Here is a 16784-nt window from a genome sequence, read left to right on the forward strand (position 1 = left end):
AAAAGTTTTGACCATTCACTTAGTCTGTCCGCATTTCTTTGCATCTTCCACCTCCTACATACACAACTTCCTCTGCATCCTGACTTTGTAGTTTAAAAATTTGAACATACAATTCTCCATTTAATCACCAAAGTAGTTCACATCTATGAAGAAAAGCAGAGGACCCAGCACAGAACCCTGATCACATCCCAGAATGTTTCTTCTATTCCTACCTACAAAGTTAAATGTAATATTTAAAATGCTGCACATACAAATGCAGAAAATGTAAGCAAATGCAGGAGCCTTTCAACTTAAATGAATGACTGGCAAACTGATGCTGGAATACTTGATTTAGAGAACTGTTGACTCGTGCGTGGAAAATCCCTGATATTTGAATAATGTTGGCGGATGTTAACGTAGATCTGACCAGTGGCACAAGCTAATGGGACTTCAATTTAATGTAATACCCAGATCATGGCACCTTCAAGAAGACGGCACTAATATATCAGCACGGATTATGAGCTCAGTTCCTGCAGCGAGTCCTAAATCTGCAACCTTCTAACTCAGAGATGATAGCGCTGCCAATGGAGCCAAGTTGACATTAAGCATGATGATAAAATTGATTCATTTTAAGCTGAAAAAAAATCTTGCAATATTTATGCTGGAACTGAGTCCTGCCACTTCATTTTATATTAGTCATCATGAGTGGCAGAAGAAATAAGCCACATGACTCCTCAGGCCTGTTCTGAAGTCTTTACTTGACTGCTAGCATGTCCATAGTTACTAATATGGATCAAAACAGTATTACCTTTAAATTTAATAACCCAATCTTGCATGCAAACATACAAAATAGGAGAGAAGTGGACCATTCAGTCCCTTGAGCTTGCTCAATAAGATCATGGCTGATCTGTTTGTGTACTGAATTCCGCATTCCCATCTACCCCGATATCCTTGATTCACCAGCTTACCAAGAATCTATCCACCACTGTCTTAAAAATATTCAATCATCTTGCCTCCACCACCTTTTGAGAAATAGGCTTCCAAATTCACACAATCCTCAGTAAAAGAATTCCTTTCTCTGTTCTAAAAGGGGGGCCCCAATGTTAAAGCAGTGCCTCATAGTTCTGAATTCATCTACAAGAGCAAATACCTTTTTCATGTCCACCTTGTCAAGACCATTCAAGATCTTATTCACAGGTCACACTCATGTTTCTAAACTCCAGTGGAAACAAGCTCATTTTGTCTAACCAATCCTGATGTGACAACCTGTACTTTCTAAGTATCAATCCAGTAAATCCCCTCTGATCTGCCTATAATGCATTAATATTCTTCAGTAAATAAGGAGAACAAAACTGCACACAGTAATCAAGATGCGAACTTACTAATGCCTGGCAAAATTGAAAAAAAATAACATCCTGATTGTTATGTTTGATTTCTCTCTTAATGAAGGACAGCATTCTGTTAGTCTGCTTTTTGTGACTCATGCACTAGAGTACCTAAATGTCTCTGCACCTCAAATTTCTGCAGTTGTCCTCAGTTTAACTCATGCTCTGCTTTTTCACTGTTGATGCCAAAGTGAAGAAGTTCACATGTTCCCACATTATAATCCATACGCCAGAATTTATTCATTCACTCAACACATCCTTCAGCAAACATATCTTTTTCACAACATACTTTTCTACCTATCTAGGTGTCAGCATGCCTTTGTTCCCCCTTAATGACATTACTAATATAAATCTTGAAGCCCCAGGAAAGACCTGTAGAACTCAACTTGTCACACCCTGCCAATCAGATAAAGACCCATTTATTCTGTTTCCTACCAGCTAATCTTCTATCCATGCTCATATGTCCTTTAATTTTCTGCAATAACCTTTAACATGGTAACTTTTCACCTTACGCTCTAGTTAGCAAAGTAGTTAGATGTATGACAAGAACACTGTGGACCCATTTTTGAAAATCATAGAAGCTTTGATGTACTGAAATTAAATATTTGCATCAACACTGTGCAAATGCAGCATCTTATCCTGAAATTATCCACGCACCTGCATTTAGATGGCAGTCTTTAACTTGAAACTGAAGCTCATTTTCATTGGGGATGTCTTTCCAAGTGGCAAGGAAGACCTGGCGCTCTAGAAAAGGGACAGAAAACAACACATAGAAATCAAATCTCCAGCAGCACAAAGCACAACCTCAAAATTAAGAAAAAAGCTTACATTTATTCTTGTATTCAAAGTGAAGAAGAGCCATGCTGAAGAATTGACAGATATTATTTCCACTTTTAATATACAAAGCTTGAAATAAACATTCCTGCTACAGAACTGTAAAAGAAATATTTGCCCTAATCCACCAGTGTGACATCATACCCAGTTTGAGAGGAGTCAACTATTTTTGCACACATGGCATTCTAATGAGGTTGGACAGAGAAATCAACGCTGGCTTTTGAGTGGAAACAAAAAATGCTGGCAATCATAGCAGGTCAGGCAGCATCTGTGGAGAGAGAACAAGCTAACATTTCGAATCTAGATGACTCTTCATCAACTCTTTATGTTGGCTTTTCTTTTGCTGTACAATGTCATCCACAAAGAAATCAAGCAAGATACTCCAAGAATTAGTGAATTTCTTATTTTTCATGTTTGAGGATCCGCTTGTTAAGCAAGTTTTGTTCATGCAGATCCAAGTCAGAAAAGAAGAATAAATGTGGTATACAGTATTTGAAGCATTAAAAAGCCAGATTTAATTAGAAGTACATCTCTGAAGTATTTTTATGTTAAACCCTGTGGACAGGCATAACCTTTAGAATCTAGATCTTGAAAGGTCATTAAGCTTGATGAATGAGGGAACTGAATTAACACAATTAAAAATGACAACCGCAGAAGCATGTGAAACATCATTTCTAATGATTAAACTGCTCCTGGTTTCTGGATATTTTTATTCAATCTTTTCAGAAGTGTCATGACACACCACTGCAGTTGGTGGGACGTGAACCCAGGCCTTTTGGTCGAGAGGTCGGGACATCACCACTGCCCGCTCCTAGTTTCTATAATATCAGCAATCACTCAGTGATTAGAAAAAACTAAGAAATCACACAAATAACAGCCAACCTAAATGGGCACTGACGCTAATCAGAGCTTACTACAGATTATTTGAAAACCAATTTCCACATGGCAAGTATCTTTGAATGACAAATCATTATAATAGTTTAATTTGTTATTGTGTAATGGTCAACAAAATTTCCTCTTCAACTACATTTTATACATCCCAGCAAGGTGAGTGAATCAACTTGTACAGAACAAAGGTTCAACCTCAGCTGGAGTTGTGTCTTTAGTTTGGGGCACTGTACTTTCAGAAGGTTATGAAGACATTGGGGAGAGTGCAGAAAAGATTTGCATGATGTTTCCAGGGATGAGGAACTTCAATCATTCAGACTTAGTGGACAGGTTGGCACTGTTTTCCTTGCAGAAGAGGAGACTTGATGGAGATTTAGGAGGGATCTGAAGAGAGTAGTTAAGGAAAGGTATTTCCATTGGCGAAAATGAACAAGAATGCATAGACTTAAGATAATTGGCAAAAGCAAGAAAAAGTTTTTTACACAGCCAATTGTTCTGATCCCTAGTGCAGTGGAGGCAGGTTCAATCGAAACATTTGAAAGGGAACTGTTAAAGAGGAACAATGTGCAAGGCTACAGGGAGAAGTCGGGGAATGTACCAGGTGAATTGCTCCTTCAGAGAGCCCGCACGGACACAACAAGCTGAAAGGTTTCTTTCTGTGCCCCAAACACACTGTGATTCTGAGTAGAAGTGGGAATTGATAAAGACATGAAATACTACTTTGTTCTATATGATATTCCTTTGGTGAGTAAGATTTGTTTGAGAACTTCTTGTTATGTCGCACTCAAATGAACACTGATATTGAGCTGGTAAGTGAGAGAAACAGACATTCTCAAAGACGGCTTGTCATGGAAGCATCAATAATCAGTGAAATGTAGGGAGATTTGATGAGACCAATATTAAGGTTAACTGCTCTGGGCACATTAAATAGATATGGCTGGGCTGCAAAATCCTTCTAACTATGGTGCATTAGCTGTCTAATAAAGTAGGTAAATGTCACCCCTCAGATGTCATCTATGGATACATTATGAAGCTATGGAAATATTCTGCTCTTGAGTTTACCAGCCCTTAAACGGGATTAAAAGTGTTCAGTGGCATAGTGTGAAGCTAAACTAAATTTGACACTTAAGAGGTCTCCACCACAATAAAAGACCACCAGGAACTGTGGCAGTTCAACAGTAGACATAAATTGCTCATTGTCATTCAGTCATTCTAAGGGGTAAAGGCTTTACCCAAAGTGATTGATCCACAGAAACCATTTTATACAATAGATTTGGAGTGTAATTTCTGAAGCTCAGAGTACTAATTCAGGAAGCTTCCTGAAAAATCTGCTCCTTGCAAACTCGTTTTTTTAAGAAAACAAACACTGAGGTTTGAAAAGCTTTTATGTGCTTTAAAATCTAAAACAACATGCTAATTCCCTTAAACATTTGAGTTACATGAATCATTATTACTCTTCCCTTCTGCAAAAACCTTATGATGGGAGTCAGTTCTTTGAAGCAAATTATTTTTGAAATTTTGTTTTTAATTTTCTCATGGCATGTGTGGCTGACAATGTTAGAGTCTTTCCCTAGCTGCCCTCGAGAAAGTGGTGGTGAGCCACCTCTTGAATTGCTGCAGTTCATGTGGCGCAGCTTCAGCAATTCCTGTTTAATCGTGCCATGTTTTAATTTGTTGCCCTTTAATCCTGGTCAGTTAATGGGACTTGAATTCTCATTTGGCACCATGAGTTCAATATTAAAGTCTTTTCATGCTCGTTTAACACAGCGACATGGGACCCGTTTGACCCCAGCCCCTCCTGCTCCCTAGTTGCCAACTTGCCAATTTGCAACCTCTCCTGCTCCCTCTAAACCATCCACTTGCTGCTTCCCTCTCCTGAATCCTCATTGTGTGCAACAGCTATGGAAATGAATAGCCAGAACATTTGTTCTCAAGAGCAATTAAAAATGGCCTACAAATGCTGGCTCAGCCAGTGATGCTCTCATCCCACAAATAAATAAAAGTGAGTTGCTTTTTAAACAATAGCAAGTCTTTAACTTGCTCCTGTAGCCACAATATTTACACAGCTGGTTCAGGTAACCTCAAGGATGTTAAGTCGTCCTGAACTGTCATGCATATAAGCAAGTTGTGGGAACAAACAGCAAAGTTGCGAATAAAAGGCTGCTTCTCCTCCACCTCAGATACTTTAGTAGCAGAAAATAGACCACAACAGTCATCAACATCTGAGGGGAAAGGCTATGACAAAATTTAAACTTTAATAATGGCTCACATCGTTTTCACTGACATATTTGGAATTTTCAGCTTTCATTTCAGATTTCCAGCCAATGTTTTTATTTATAAATGCTGAAGTACTGCTAATTCTTTGGGTATTGATCCCAACTTCCAAATCTCACACTTAATTCTGACTAGATGTCATCTAATAACAATTATTCATAAATGTAGAATGTTAAGGCTATAAATTTAACATCTTGATTAAGGATTATTGAAAAGTAGCAGGATAGTTTCCCTCTGGACAAAAAAAAATACAACAGAAAAAAAATTTCACAATTGAAGAGTTGCATGGTTATGGAAAGCGAGGCAGACTGTAAACAATCAAGTATGCCAAAGAGCAGCGAAATGAGCTTTGGAAAGTTTTACAATTGGAAAATCCATTATTACTACCAAATGCATCTCAATCCTAGTTGGGCACAGTATGGGTGGATGTAAACGTCCTTCGATTCCAGGAAGCCTCAGTAAAGCAATGGCTGCTGGACCAACATGCCATTCATCGGTTTTCAAAACCATCTTTTAAAATTTATTTGTGGGCGTTGCCAGCTGGCCAGCATTTATTGCCCATCCCTGCTTGCCCTTGAATAGACGGTGGTGAGCGGCCTTCTTGAACCTCTACAGTCCATGTGTTGTAGGCTGACCCACAATGCCCTTAAGGAAAGAATGCCAGGATTTTGACCCAGTGGCAATGAAGGAATGGGGATATACTTCCAAGTCAGGATGGACGGGAACTTGGAAGGTGGTGGTGTTCCCACGTATCTGCAGCTCTTTACTTTCTAGATGGTTGTGGTTGTGGGTTTGGAAGGTGTTCATGTGAGATATAACAAGGATTTAGTATTATGTTTGTGGGGCCCAAGTTATAATCTGCATTGTGTTTGAAAGGGACTCACAGTAATGAATTGGTTCTTTTTGAAATTCATTAAAAGGCAAAAACAAAATGTTATCCACTCCTTGGAATAGGGTCCAGGGACTCATGGAGTGAACTCAAGAGCAATGACCTCAATGCCAATCTTTATACATAGGATGAACAGCAAGTTATGTGCTGTACAAGACAAGATCTTGATTTTTTTTGCATGCTCGAGAAAGCTCAGCAACAAGTAAGCTGATGTATAGCCCCGAAACTATTCCTAAATATCACCACCCTTCGTAGGGAGCTTTAGGAGGCAAATTAATCAGTCTATAAAATATGGAGTGTTGGTAAGGGGAGACAAAACAACCAAGTGGTTCCCCCACTTTTACAGATATTTTACAGACCTGACCTTAACCCAATGGGAATACTCTCTTTTTCTCTATGCCAACCGTTCATGGGATGCAACACCAACTCCAAAGAACTGAGCACAATTTAGACTGGTACTCTTCCATTCAGAACCCTTAAGAGCAGCATTTATTTTAGAACAAACTTTCAATCAAGGCCAAATCTGCTGTTTCAGGTGGTCACAAAAGATCCTTTACACTGTTTGAAGTTGGATGGCACAACTGGCCTCAACATCCTTGGACTAAGAAAAGGAACTTTCAGGAGGACTCCTACTCCAGATCATCAATTCAGGATTTAGAAAATGTGCAAACTGGGTGACAGATAGATCAGCTCATCTATGATGCCATTACAGTAAAATTGTCTATCACAACGTAGCATTTAATCTTAAACATAGAATGGTCAAATGGGTGACGTACCGAAGAATACCTGGCAACAATACTCAGAGTCAAAGCCTTTAAGAAAAGGACTAAGGTAGAAAACTGCTAAAGAAAGATTGATCATAAATGTATAAAGTAAAAGGATTATGAAAACACAATTCTTGTACTTCAACTGGCAAATTAATTTGTATAATTATGCACAGCCATCAGGTGGATTAAAGAAAACATGCAAACAAATTGGTTTGGGGACTAAGGCCTCATATTTTTGTAAACAGCTATTATTGCCAAGATGTCCACAGCAGATTCAAAGTAATCCTACCTGAATCACAAACAGGATTCTGCCTGTTTACAGAATGAATCAGAAAAGTTTTTGTTATTGTTCAGAATTTCTCAATCTTTTAATCAGCATCTTCCAGACATAATTGGAAGCCTCAAGCTGATTAAAAGGAGCCAATTCAATTCTTGCCACTTTTAATCAAAACAACCTAACTATCTCGGCAAGAAACATGGGAAACATGTTCATTATAAAAGGTAATCTGACCTTTCTGAATAAATACTGGCCCAGTGTATATGAATAAGGAACAATTACAGAGGCTACAAGTGATAATGAACACTTGCGTTAAAATGCAACATTGGTGTTGACAGATAGCCTGTATAAGGAATTAGAAGATAATATGGTAATTCACAAGATTGCAACAGTGCACCAAGAGAAGATATGACAGCTAACCAGAAACTATAGCTTCCTTTTCAATGTCATCATTACAGCACATTAAGCAGGGAAGGTTGTCATCTTAAAATACAGCTGAAGTAGAGTTGGTTACTTTCTAATATTAAATACTTAAGTGTCATCGGAGCAGATGCTCACACACTGTTTAAATAAAAACATTTCACGTTTAAAAGGGAGATTCCCCAGGGATAAGATCTTTAATAGAAAACAGAAGCGCAAAACTTTAAAGTAATTTTACCACCAAGCTGCTAAGTTCGAGAAAACAGCTCTGTGTTACCGCACATCATGTCACTGGAGCAGGGGAAATTGTGTAGCTAAACCTAGACGTTATCCTCAATACGGCTGGTTTCAGGATCCTGCTAACGGCTCAGCTGAACAAGGCCCTCAATGGTGGACTTGGTTATTAAGGGATGACATTATTGAAGACAGAAATGTTCTGTTGGAGACAGAAAGTCTTGTTAACATTGTGTTGTTTGAATACATTTACATTTTTGATTCACTCATGGGACGTGGGCTTCACTGGCTAGGCCATCATTTAGTGCTCATTCCCTAATTGTGAACTGCCTTCTTGAAAAGCTGTAGTCCAATGCTGTGGGAAGGGCATTTCAGGATTTTGACCAAGTGACCTGAAGGACGGTGATATATTTCCAAGTCAAGATGGCGAATGGTTTGTAGGGGTATCTGCTGCCCTTGCCCTTCTAGATGGTAGTGATAACAGGTTTGGAAGGTGCTAAAGGGCCTCAAGAAAGAAAAAGGAATGGAAAACATAAATACAAAACTTGACATTATTATAGTTAAAGATTAAACTGTATTCCAAAATATAGAATCATGGATGAGAGAGGAGGCCATTTGCCCATTGAAAAACACGGTTCTGTTTCACTATCGATTTGCAAAAGGAAAATTGCCAGCCCTTATTGAATTGCACACTGGAAATTGCCTAGTGCAAGAAATCTAAATGAATGCTAAATCCTAGCAGTCTATTCAGCTGCCATAGTGTAAAAACAGACCCATCATTTTCAGCTCAGTCATCAAAGTTCAGGAACATTGCTTTCGACTTTTGTATGAAAAAAAGCACTATTGCAGAGTTCCCCTTACAATTTTCATTGATGCTAATTTTCCCTGAAAAGCACAAAAGCAAAGTCCAAGTGAATTATAATCGTAAGCGCATGACTAAAATTCTGATGGGCTGCTCAAAAGTTAGATTTTACTTCTTTTAGTATCCATTGATTTTGAGAAAATAGCAACTGCTCCATCTAGAACGACTCACTAGGATGAAATCTGCACAAAATGAGTGGCAGGTTACCTCGGAACAGTCAACTTGAGAGTTAATGCTTTCTGAAAAAAAACTTCCCAAACTAGGAAACATCATAAACAGGTAGACAATCTGCAACATGTCCACTACTTACAGCAGGAATTACAAAGCTGGCAGAAACACACATGCAAATTAAAATCCTTTTACTGAGAAGGGTAAGAGAAGATGTGATGGAGGCATTACAAAATCATGAGGGATCTGGACAGAGTAGTTAGAGAGAAACTGTTCCCAATGGCAGGAGGTTTGAGAACCAATGAACTCAATGGAAGACTGTGAAGCAAATCAATGATAAGAGGAGGGAAAACTCAGCTGAGAAGCCTAAAGACCTAGATGTTGGGGATCAGTTTTCAAAAGAATAGGAATGTGAAGCATAGATGTCATGCATGGTGAGTAGCAGTTCAGGTGTAAATAACACGTATCTGCAGAGAAACTACAGGAAGTTTTTCACGATCTAGAGATTCCAACAGCAACAAGAGGCCAGAAGCACCAGTGGAGTTGGAGTCATAATTTGAATGAATGCTTTGAGAGTCAGTCTGAACACAACATCTGCCCAAGATCATTCAGGTTGTTACATTCAAAAACATAATAACTTGTTAGTATAAATTTATGATAGTGTCTGAACAATACTTACTGGTTAGTTTAAGTGGCAAACTTACTGAATTAAGTTTTGTTACTTCTTTCAATAAGGTAATGCGTCTACTCTTTGATTTTCAGAATCTTTGTTTTGTCAATAGCTGAAAAACCAAAACTCATTGCACTTCCCTTCCTGCAGTGAGAAGAGGATTTACTGTCTGCATGCTGTGGCGGGGACAGATTGCGTGAGCTAATTCAGACTGCTGCTCGCTTTACATCAGTGCACAAGAAAAACTTGTGAGATTATTTGTACTACACTTTGAACAGGGAGCCAGAGCATTTCACCATCAAAAGAAGCGCAGCTTTTACTGAAGCTGAAGTTTGAGGCTTAATATTCCTTGCCCAAAAATCAGTTCTTGAGTTGGATGATAAATTTTTAAAGACATTAAGAACCAGTACACGTCTGAATTATTAAAGCAACTGACACACTTAAAAATTCTGATTTGTATAAAAATACAATCTTTTTGCAGCATGCCATTTAAAGGAGAAAGCAGTACTAATGGGACCAGTGTGGATTTGAAAACATCAGATGCTATTAAAGTTAACACGATTTGCATATCAAAGACGTCAACTTTAGATCTTTTATTCCCATAAAAGCAGAAAACTATGCCAATCACCAATACATGCACAACATATTTTAATACTTAGAGAACAGAAATTTAAAGGCAAGTTTTTTAATGTCAAGCATGTCTTAAAATAATGATCTGATTACTTTAAATTTTGCAGTTGAGTTCCTTTGTAGATTTAAGATAATTTTTATACTGATGAAACAGGAGCACGGAAAAGGTCTAATTTTTTTCTAAAATGACAACTCTGTGGCTGCCTTATCCTGAGATGGGACTTGAATCCAGTCTTTCTGGGGCAAAGCTCAGGACACTACCACTAACAGCCTTAGAGGTTCTAGTCTCTTAGCCAACAGACGCTAAGCAGAGCACTTGATAGTTTGATATTACTTATAGTAGCTTATTTCCAAATTTATCAAGCCATTTCTTTTTGTTAAACTAAAATCCACTGTTATTAATTTGTTGCCTCTTTAAAAATGACCAGGATAAACAGCAACAGTTGTTCATTAATTAAATGATAAATGTCTTTTTCCTTCTAACAAGTGGATTGCAATTTGTATGAAACTAGATTCTTTGGACCCTGATGGCAAAATTCTCAATCTAAGTACATTTTATTTTAATAAATGTTAGAAATGAACGTACAAACTGGGGGCAGGAGTCGATTATTCTGAAACATTCCTTCTGAGCTGTGTGGTTGCTGGGAAGGTACATGCATGTCAATCAACATGCCAACACATTTGCCATGATTAATCCACCCAGCTTGCATACAATGGATAATTTAGCATGGTGAATCCACCTAACATGTACATCTTTGGACTTTGGGAGGAAACCGGACACTCAGAAAAATGGAATGTTAGCCTTAGGCTATGTATATGAGAGGCACCAACAGCAGAAGAACAGAGTGCTTCTGTCTGGGAGGAGTTGAGCAATCTTTAGCCTTCAATGCAGTGGTGGAAACAGTGGCCAAATCATTTGCTAAATGAAAAATAAAAGAAGTTGGAGTGAGAAATCTAAAGTAGTGCTGCTTAACAGCATCCAAGTACGGTCATGGGTCTGGACCATCCAAGGAATGTAGGGGCATTGACAGGGTCCTAAGGTTTGGCATACATGAGTGGAGATCGGGCCTTGCAGAGTTTATAATTAGTGTGAATCAATTAGTCCTTGGGTTTGGTAGCAGTTTGGGATGAGAGCAGGTGCAGGCAGCCAGGGGTGGCCAGCAGTGAGAACAGGCAGCTGGGGTAGCAGCAGTGGAGGGGGGGACAAGGTCTAGCCCAGCATGGCCAGATACTTATGGACTGTATTGTTGAACTATTAGAAATAACAAGGTGTAGAGCTGGATGAACACAGCAGGCCAAGCAGCATCAGAGGAGCAGGAAGGCTGACGTTTCAAGCCTAGACCCTTCTTCAGAAAGGTTGGAGGTTGAACTATTAACTGTGTTTCTTTGCTTTTTTAGTAAGGAGAACTGTAGTGCTTAACGTTTTAACCTTGTTTCTTTGTTTTTCTGCTTTGTTTCTATGATTCTGCACCAAGGTACCCTTGTACCTAAGATGGCACCGTATATGGCGACTTGTAAACTTTTCACTGTACTCATGTGAGTACGTGTGACATTAAACCTAATTCAATTTAATTCAATTCAATTCAAACATCTCAATGGTGGGGCAGAGGTGAATGGCTGGCCTGTATTTATGGGCAAACTAGGAAGAGAGTTCAAGAGTGATCTAAAGTAACCGACAAGCTCAGAAGACATGCATAACCTCAAAGAAAGCAGCTAAAGCCGCACTCAAGGGAAATGGCTGTGTACAGTTTATCATTAGAATAATAAAACAGAGGTCTGAGACAGGTGCTTGGGGGCATAGGCTCCTACCATACCAGGGCAGTTGGTGGGATTTGAATTCAATTAATAAAATGTGTAAGTTAAAAGCGAGTTTAACGGCAACCCATCTCAGTCACCAATGTCTTATGGGGAAGGAAAAATCTGCTATACTTGTCTGGTCTGGCTGAGGTCTAACTGCACACCCACCGTGATGATAAATACATGGATAAGAAATGTTTGGTAGGATATGGGCTAAGCACAGGCAGGTGAGACTACTTTAGTTTGGGATTATGATTGGCACAGACTGGTTTGACCGAAGGGTCTGTTTCCATGCTGCACGACCCTATGACTCTTAACTGCCCTCTGAAACGGCTGAGCAAGCCACTCAATTCAAGCACAATTAAGGGTGGGTAATGATTGCCAACTTATTCAGTAACACTCATATCCCAAGAAAGAATAAAGGAAATAAATACAGCAGCTGTTTAATTCAAGACCATGCACAACCCGACCCAGGCTATTTCTGTGCTGCTTTCAACACTGTAAAACTCTACTGGACAATCGAATCTCCAAAAAGATTCTCCAAACAGAGGCTCAAACTCCTAAAGGAGGAGTTTGCTTCTCTCAAAAAATATTTTCTTTGAAGTTATAAATCTGCACAACAGCTCTCAATAGCAAGAATTGGCATTATGTTCTGAAACCGTTCTTAAAGGATTTTGTCAGGCGTTTCAAAGCTGAGTCAAATAATAACAGAATCAATGGAAATGAGGAAAAGGCACCAAAGTAGTCGAAGATTATCAGATCAGTCATGATATCATTGAATGGCAGAGGAGACCTGATGGGTTGAATAGCCTACTTCTGCTCTAATGTCTATGTTCTAAGTACAACTTATACAACAAACTTTTGAATTTTAAGCTGTGTGCAAATTTCACCTCAGACTAACTTCACAAAATTGTACGTAATTGTATTTAAAAAAAATGCCTATTGATTTTAATTTATTTGGTGGGCTCTCGCTACTTTGGAAATGGTAGACTGGGACAGATGGTGCACATGCTTGTGCTTTTATTTTCCCACATGTTCCAGTTGCTGTTTGGACTCCAATGACAGCTTTGGCAATGTTCCTCTCGGAGGAGGAAAAATGTCAGCAACAACTTCCTATTCATTCACGTTTAGCCTATCATATACTTAATTGGTCGTCATTTAAGCCAATGAAATTTTTGCCCAGCAGGATTGGGATAGCAATACTGCATTTTGATGCATTAAAGGCATGGCACAATGTATGCCTACAAAGTACAGACATTAATTATGTTGGGAAACTTCATACCAATGTACTAATAGACCTCACTAATTAGAGGTTGTGAAAACAACACTACTTGAAATGCAGTTAAGAAGTTGTAATGGGAAAGTTACACTATATGAGAAGGTTAAACAAATGACATGCTTATTCTCATGCTTGCCATTTTTAATACTGCCAACGACTGCGCTAGCATGAGAAACGTCTACCAATGAGGTGACTTTAATCGTGAAAGTATTGAGAGCAAATAGCTGTATTTCTCTTGATATTTATCCACCTTTCTTCAGATGGCTGGACTTCATTTCCTTCAAACCAATTTTCTACAATATTTTGTGAACTATTAAAAAAAGAAAAATCATACAATGGATACTAAGTGAGTTGACCACTATTCTTTGGACAGAATTTTTCAAATTAACTAAGCTGCAGCTGTATGCTTTCTTGTAAAACAAACTGCTAAGTAAGTACTCTAATGATTTTGAGCACATTGGAAGAAGATTGAGGCCATAACTGTTGCAGGTCTGAAGAAACTCAGCAGCATCTTGTGTCATGGTTATAGACCTCAAAGTAAAGCTTTAGAAACGATATAAGTCAAGAACCTGGAATTCCCTTCCTAACAGCACTGTGTCTGGATCTACACCACTTGGACTATATGAGTAAAGAAGATGGTTCAGCAGCGAAATCTCAAAAGCAATTAGGATAGGCAACAGAAGACAATATCATCTGTGAAATTAAAACTTAGTCACTGAGCTTAACTGTTCTACACATTTTTAAAATTCCATAACCTATTATAGGAAAGATGTTGTTAAACTTGAAAGCGTGCAGTAAAGATTTACAAGGGTGTTGCCGGGGTTGGAGGGTTTGAGCAATTGGGGGAGGCTGAATGGGCTGGGGCTATTCTCCCTGAAGTGTCGGAGGGTGAGGGGTGATGTTATAGAAGTTTATAAAATCACGAGGGGTGAATTGCCAAAGTTATTTTCCTAGGGTAGGGGAGTCCAAAACTAGGTTTAAGGTGAGAGGGAAAAGATATAAAAGAGGCAACTTTTTCAATCAGAGGATAGTCCATGAATAGAGTCAGCTGCCAGAGGGAGTGGAGGAGACGGGTACAATTACAACATTTAAAAGGCATCTGGTACATGAATAGGAAGAGTTTAGAGGATATGAGCCAAATGCTGGCAAAGGGACTAGATTAATTTATATCCGGTTGGATGAAAGGGTCTATTTCCGAGCTGTACATCTCTGTGATTCTATCAAAGGCTCCACGTTAAGCTGCATTGCTTGAGGGAATGTTTTACATTAACACATGGATGATCATTGAATATAGCTCCTGAACATTCATTGATTTCCCAGCCCAAACCTGTTGCTCATTTCAGCCACATCTCCCTGGCCAACTTAATTTGACAGTACAAAAGAGATCAAACCTGGAACAGTCAGATTGGCAGGTTCAGTATAACATAGGGGGCGTGCATTTCTCAAAGTAATCTCTCGAGCTGCATTTGGGAAAGATGTGGATTCATGCCGAATGATGCCTCTGTCAAATGCCTCAAAATGGCAGTCATCTTGTACACATCGGTTTTGATAAACATGAACAACGATCTACATCATCATAATAGGGAGAAAGGCACTAGGTTAACACTTTTCGAATGGATGGCACCTCTGAAAATGCTGCTCTACTTCAGTACAACCCTGGCCTGTCAGCCTACACTGTGTTCAAATCTTTGAGTAAGGTTGAAACCCACAACCTTCTGACCTAGAGATGAGAGTGCTACCAAAAAAGCAGTGCTAGGAATAAAACGTTCATCTGGTAACCACTGGAGAACAGATGGCACCCTTTTAACACCGGTGAACTGCTGTTAATTGCTGTGTCCTGATAAAAATAAAATCACCTTCATCTAATTCAGCAATTTTTTTTCAACAGTGGAATAATAATTGGTAGCTGAGGAGCTATTCCTTCCTTATTGAATGTGCCTCTCGATGGTGTCTTTGTTGACCCAAGTCAATTAAATAAGGGACATATACCAAATCACATATTCAGCAGAGAGTTGCCTTGTAATAGAATGTGGAACAATGGTTTAAATTAAATTCATTACATTTAAAATGAAATTTAAATTCTTTACCAGCCTGGTTAGACAGTGGAGTGTGCTGTCATATTGATTAACTGAGACAAATAGTAAAGAACAGCAAAAAAGGCACAAAGCAGGAAGGATGGTTGAAAATTTCTGTTTTCAAACAGAAGTATACGCTGGTAGGATTTAATGAAGTAAGATGGGAAGAAGCTTATATACAGCGAAGCTAATGGCATAAACCAGTTGGGCTGAATGGCCTGTTTTTGTGTTCTAAATTCTATGGAATATATACATATCTTTCCAAACAAACAGCAATTGAAAATATCTGCACCTTTCAGCACAGTAAAGAAAGCTGACAATTTAATGTCTCTAAACGCATAGTTACTGCCAGCACTCACCCATTTTCCCATCCTCCACAAACAGCACATTCAGTGGAATCAGACAGCTGAAATAGAAGACGTCAATGTTGTTTTTCACAGCAACCTGAAATAACAATAAAACTGGGTTAAGCCCCACTGGAAAGAATGTACACATTAATAAAACAGTCAAAATTCATGGTGAATAATGGTACTCAGATTTAACTAAAGGTCTGTTAATTTTCAACTGACATTCAATGCTTTTAACAGTGACACCAACACCGCTCTTTATTAAGAGAAGGTAACACTTGAGAGCTACATCCAAAAATAACATCATCCCTCAGAGCAGATTGTTCATTCTTTATCCATCAAATAATCTTTCAGCAGTTCTGCAATCTGGCTTTTAAGGGAATTTATGTCTCTGCTCCACTTCTGTAGCTGAGCTTATGTAATCACATCTATCAGAATAAAAAAATACAATTACACTAATTTGTTTGAAGAGCAGGAACATTCTCCTCTTGCAGGGATCAACATCTATTCCTCAAACAACACCCAAAAACAGGTCATTCTGATGAAGGGTCTAGGCCCGAAACGTCAGCCTCTCTGCTCCTATGATGCTGCTTGACCTGCTGTGTTCATTCAGCCCTGCACCTTGTTGTCTCGGATTCACCAGCATCTGCAGTTCCTACTATCATTGTTATATTGTTGTTTGTGGGAGTTTGCCATGTGTAACCTGGTTGCCCCATTGCCTGTATTATAACAGTAACTATATTTTAAAAGCACTGAACTGACTAAAGCGTCTTGCGATGATTTAATGTCAGGGAAAACATTTCTGTATTCTTGTTCTTCACACCAACTAAAAATTAAAGTGCACAAGGTAATTTTAAATCAACAAGAATTATATATAGAGATACTTGACCATTACACCAGTGGTAGTATGCTCTCAGACACTGGACTCTTGTTTCGCAAATCGATTCCCATATTATCCATTGCTCCATGCTTGAAACTTTCTTGTATCCTTTCTGAACATAGTTAAAGC

At 38.7% G+C, this 16784-nt stretch overlaps 1 protein-coding gene across 2 annotated transcripts in view; it reads right to left on the minus strand.

The window, feature by feature from the left end:
- Positions 1 to 1876: 1876 nt before the first annotated feature.
- ap2b1 (adaptor related protein complex 2 subunit beta 1) overlaps positions 1877 to 16784 on the minus strand; it is a 166515-nt gene continuing 151607 nt past the window's right edge. For both annotated transcript variants that reach the window (XM_048612549.1, XM_048612548.1), the window contains 2 exons: positions 15788 to 15872; positions 1877 to 2108 (listed from right to left, as the gene is read on the minus strand). In XM_048612549.1, the coding sequence (XP_048468506.1) occupies positions 1999 to 2108; positions 15788 to 15872 (195 nt within the window). In that variant the 3' untranslated portion in view covers positions 1877 to 1998. The remainder of the gene's footprint in view (positions 2109 to 15787; positions 15873 to 16784) is intronic.

Source organism: Rhincodon typus, chromosome 26 (assembly GCF_021869965.1).
Source record: "Rhincodon typus isolate 14 chromosome 26, sRhiTyp1.1, whole genome shotgun sequence".
NCBI classification, from domain to species: domain Eukaryota; kingdom Metazoa; phylum Chordata; class Chondrichthyes; order Orectolobiformes; family Rhincodontidae; genus Rhincodon; species Rhincodon typus.